The sequence below is a fragment of the Adiantum capillus-veneris genome, chromosome 20, assembly GCF_014529385.1.
Source record: "Adiantum capillus-veneris isolate H3 chromosome 20, ASM1452938v2, whole genome shotgun sequence".
Taxonomy (NCBI): Eukaryota; Viridiplantae; Streptophyta; class Polypodiopsida; order Polypodiales; family Pteridaceae; genus Adiantum; species Adiantum capillus-veneris.
The window spans coordinates 41,504,432-41,508,956 of record NC_140950.1 but is presented as its reverse complement, the minus strand read 5'-3'; the positions used below and the strand labels follow the sequence as shown (position 1 = coordinate 41,508,956).

Sequence of the window (4,525 nt, the reverse complement as noted above, 5' to 3'; positions counted from 1 at the left end):
TTGAAGCCACTTATAAGTAGAAGCCTGGAAGCAGATATAGTACATGACAAGAAGTTTAAGGTTCTACAAAGAAATGTAGTGGACCGCTTTATTTCAGAGAACTCAGTGCCTGCAAAAGAGATACAAGGCACACTTGATTCACTTGGTGTAAGCAAAAGAGGATATTCGGCTATCCAAAAGTCTGTCTCATCCATCTTTGTTAGGAAGGGTATAAAATCCAAACTTCTACCATCAGCCTCAAGTGTTTGGAAAGAGAGGCTTCAGCTTAACGAGGCACAGGGAGACTATCTTGGACAGCCCTTTCATATTAAAGCAACTTACAGTGGCCATGGAGCCAACATGGCATATGATGAGTTCAACAATATTTTTATGGACCTGCGGATACTACAGAAGAGAATGGTGGAGTTTTACAACATCACATTTGAAGAGTCACGTGGACTATTACATTTTGTGTTAAAACTGGATGAGTGTGAGCTTGTTAAAGAGAAAAAGCTAGAGCGTGTTACTATTACTTTAATGAATAGAGCCCTCTCAAAGTGTCCCAGTGATGATCCTTTATATTTTAGTGTTCAATCAGAATCTAACATATGGTGGCTTGGTGCGTTTGAGGTAAGCGATATTCTCAAGTAAGCTCAAATATTCAGATCTACTTAAGTCTCATTTATTTTGTGTTGCAGGTAAAGAAAGAAGATCATGAGATTCTATATTGGGTGTTCCATCGAACTAATATTCCGGAGCTGATTGATCGACAGACTAACCAGGGAGAGGTACTACGTCTAGATGGAAGGGGAGACTTTCAAGTTCAGTGGCATCTTGCAGGTGACCTTAAAACATTAAAGTGCATGTATAATTATGGAATGGGTGCAATGGCAAAGTCACCGTGTTTGTTCTGCATGGAGCCTGCAAAGGTCATGAACCCAAAGTGGTGGAGAAAAGCTCCAACACGTCACATTGAGGATCCTGCTTTTCGACCAGTTTTGAAAATACCACTTGTGAATGTTCACATTTGTACAATGCATGCCCTTTGTAGAATTGTAGAGAAATTGGTCTACTTATACATCGGGTTTGCTTGGAAGATTAAGAACTCTGCAGAACGACAAGTAGCCTTGCAGTGCTTAGAAATGGTACTGTCGGATATGGGGCTTCATGGTGGCAATGTGAAAATCCAGCGGGATGAAAAGAGATCAACTGCTGAGAAGGATGTCCCATGCAAACCATCCATCGGTGGGGTGAAGGCACGGAGGTTTTTATCTAAGCCCCAAGGTACAAGAGATCCAAAGCTAACAAAACATGGAAAAATATATAACACATCTTATGTTAGCAAGGTAGAGTATCAGAGCTGGAAAAAGCTACATATTGCAGTCAAAGACCACGAACCAACTACTCGTAACGCGAAGGCTGAGGTTTGGCGATCAATAGACATCCTATTTTTGATGTGCGACAAAGATGACTGGTCACAAGGTGATATGAGCAAGTTCAAGAAAAATCTCAACCTTCTGAAAAAATCATTCAAGACAGCATGGACAGACACCCAGATTACTCACTACATGGTATTATCATGTATTTCTTTCTCTCTTATGTGCAAATATGTGAGTGTAAAACATTCTAACTAATCTGTTTTCATATCCAGCACATCATCTTCAATCATTTGCCATATTTTATACAGAAGTATGGGAACCCGGCAATATGGAATACCCAAGGGATGGAAAAGTCTCATTACATGGCGAGAAATGCTTATTTCAGGCACACACGACATGGTGGCTCTCGAATCAAGGCTAACAGTTTGAGAGAACTATTTGAATGGTTCTATCGTAGAATCATTCATCGAATGCAGGCAAAAGAAGTCTTGGCAAATTCAGCAACAGCACAAGCCATCAGACATTTACAACAACAAAAAGCTAAAAGATCAATGGCATACAACAACTCCGGAGCTCGTGAAAGTCAACGAAGGTGGAGAGAGACAATGGTGTATGTGAATCACAAGTGGAGAAAGATACTCTGAGTGGATGGCATTGTAAAAAATTTATGTAATACATGATCTTATACAATTGGTACTTGAAGTGTATCAAGATTTTGCAGGTTCAATTTTGTTTTTTGGCACGTCACCCTTGTAACGAATCATGAGATGTTTGCCATACTCTAAAAGTTCATCTGGGTTTTGTCTACCAAGAGCTAGTGCCATTGCTGTGTAGGTGTAGTAATACGCTGCCCGACCACCTGTATAGCCTGGGCAGTAACCAAAACAATCTCTAGCAAACACTTTGTCAACAAGAATGACTTTATCTGCACTTTTGGGCAGCACCGGTCCACCCAAGAAGCGTGATAGTGTCTTGAATGTGTAAGTTGCTATTGAACCCTCTTGTGACATGGAATTGTGAAAAACTACTATCGGCGACTCGCAGAGCTTTGAAAGGTACTGTGCTAGGGCCGCATCCCTTCCTCGATACTCTCTTGTCCGGCGCCGAAGGAAGTCATCCTTGTCAGCAATCCAAGACTGCACATACAATGTCAGAAATGACACAAACAGAGAGAGAGAGAGAGAGAGAGAGAGAGAGAGAGAGAGAGAGAGAGAGAGAGAGAGAGAGAGAGAGAGGAGAGAGAGAGAGAGAGAGAGAGAGAGAGAGAGAGAGAGAGAGAGAGAGAGAGAGAGAGAGAGAGAGAGAGAGAGATACCATGAAGCTCTCATCCTGCAGAAAGAGGTTTTCTTGCCACAGGTCTACAGATGTAGTTGACCCCTGACCTGAATGGTTAAACCAATCCTCCACTTCTTTGTTACTTTTTGATGGTCTTAGGCTTTGTCTTATTGCTTGGAAGGTGGCTTCATCAGGTAGTGTCTCCTTGTATTTTTCAGCTTTCTCAAAGCATCTTCGAAGGCATTCCATTGGATTGCTGGATGTTTCCATTGCCTCATCATCACTACTATCCTCTGAAACAAATCCACTCCTCTCCTCTTGGACTCTGGAAATAATAGCCAGGGAGAAATCCTCCCTTAAATAAAACACACTTTGCACATCATGTAAGAAGATATAGGTCCTGTCTCCAATCCTGAACTCAGGCACAGCTGGCAACATCATCTGAGCATGCTTCTCAGTGAAGTTACTGACATCCAATGGAAGTTTGATTTCTGTGGTTTTCACAGAGAGCATCTTACTTCTTTGTACTTCAATTGCCTCAACCTCAAGGTCGACTGTGTCTTCAACCTCCTCGACTTCTTGCATATGAGTTGTCTCCTCGCATTCCTCTTCTGGTGCTGCATCCTGCTCCTCTAACACCTCATCAGGATTCTGCATGAGGAATCCAAACAGGCTGTTGAGGTAAATCATAAAGCCAAAGGCTTCCTGAATGAGTTTGCATTCTTTTTGGTGCAAAGGGCAGACTGAATGTCGGCAAGAGGGTGGTAATTCCCTATACTTCTTCACTCCCTGTCCCTTTCCACCACAGTCGTTTAAATGCACAAGAGTCATAGTAGGCAGAACAACCCTTCCTACCTGCACCATCACCTCAAACTTATCTCTGTAGGACTGCAAGAAATTAATGTGCTGAGCTAATAGGTCTTCAATGTCAAACTTTGGATTAAACATAGAATGAATTAGATCATACTTGTCCCCAGCACCACAAGATGCTGCAAAATCAAACAGCCTCTCATCAGTTGCAGCTGGGTCTTCCAGAGAAGACACATCCTCCTTTTCTTTACATTTTGTACTTTCTAGCACATCTGCATCATCTGAGAAGTCTATATTTCTCTTTCTGGTATTTTTCTTGAGATGTACCTTACAGGGCACCACACCCTTGTCGGGTGAGGAATCTTCTTGCCCTGGTGACCTCTCTGATTGGTCTTCACCAAGAAACTTTTCCTCAGATATGTCCTGACAAAAGTCAACAGTTCTTTTGGCAGATACATTAAGCAACTGAGCCTGCAAGGTTTGAAATCCTGGCACAAGCCCTGGATCTGGTTTCAGCCTCTTCTGCCTACTGGACCTTAATCCTAATCATCAAGAAACATAACAAGTCAAAACCATGAGCAAACATGACAATTCTGCCAAAACCAAACCATCATGATCTCTCTCTCTCCCCTTATAGATATAAATATATCTATAAATATAAATAAATAAATAAATAAATATATCTGTCTCTCACCAAAACAGAAACAGAAACACACCTAGTCTCTCTCTCTCTCTCTCTCTCTCTCTCTCTCTCTCTCTCTCTCTCTCTCTCTCTCTCTCTCTCTCTCTTTGCATTTGTCTATAGGACTAAAGGCGCACGAGGAAGGAAATGTGCCTTTTGCAAACCTCTCCGCGCGCCTTAAGTACAACTGCCAGAGCAATAACATTACTAACGGCGCGCGGAGAGAGTAGCAAAAGGAACTTTCCCTTCCTCGCGCGCCTTTAGTCCAATGGACAAATGCAAAGAGAGAGAGAGAGAGAGAGAGAGAGAGAGAGAGAGAGAGAGAGAGAGAGAGAGAGAGAGAGAGAGAGAGAGAGAGAGAGAGAGAGAGAGAGAGAGAGGATGTGTCTGTGTCTTTGTC

The 4,525-nt window shown here is 42.3% G+C and overlaps 1 protein-coding gene across 1 annotated transcript in view; it reads left to right on the top strand.

The window, feature by feature from the left end:
- Positions 1–339: 339 nt before the first annotated feature.
- LOC147432419 (uncharacterized) overlaps positions 340–4,525 on the top strand; it is a 20,012-nt gene continuing 15,826 nt past the window's right edge. The window contains exons 1-2 of the mRNA XM_086491923.1: positions 340–609; positions 678–819. Coding sequence (XP_086348049.1) covers positions 340–609; positions 678–819 — 412 coding nt within the window. The remainder of the gene's footprint in view (positions 610–677; positions 820–4,525) is intronic.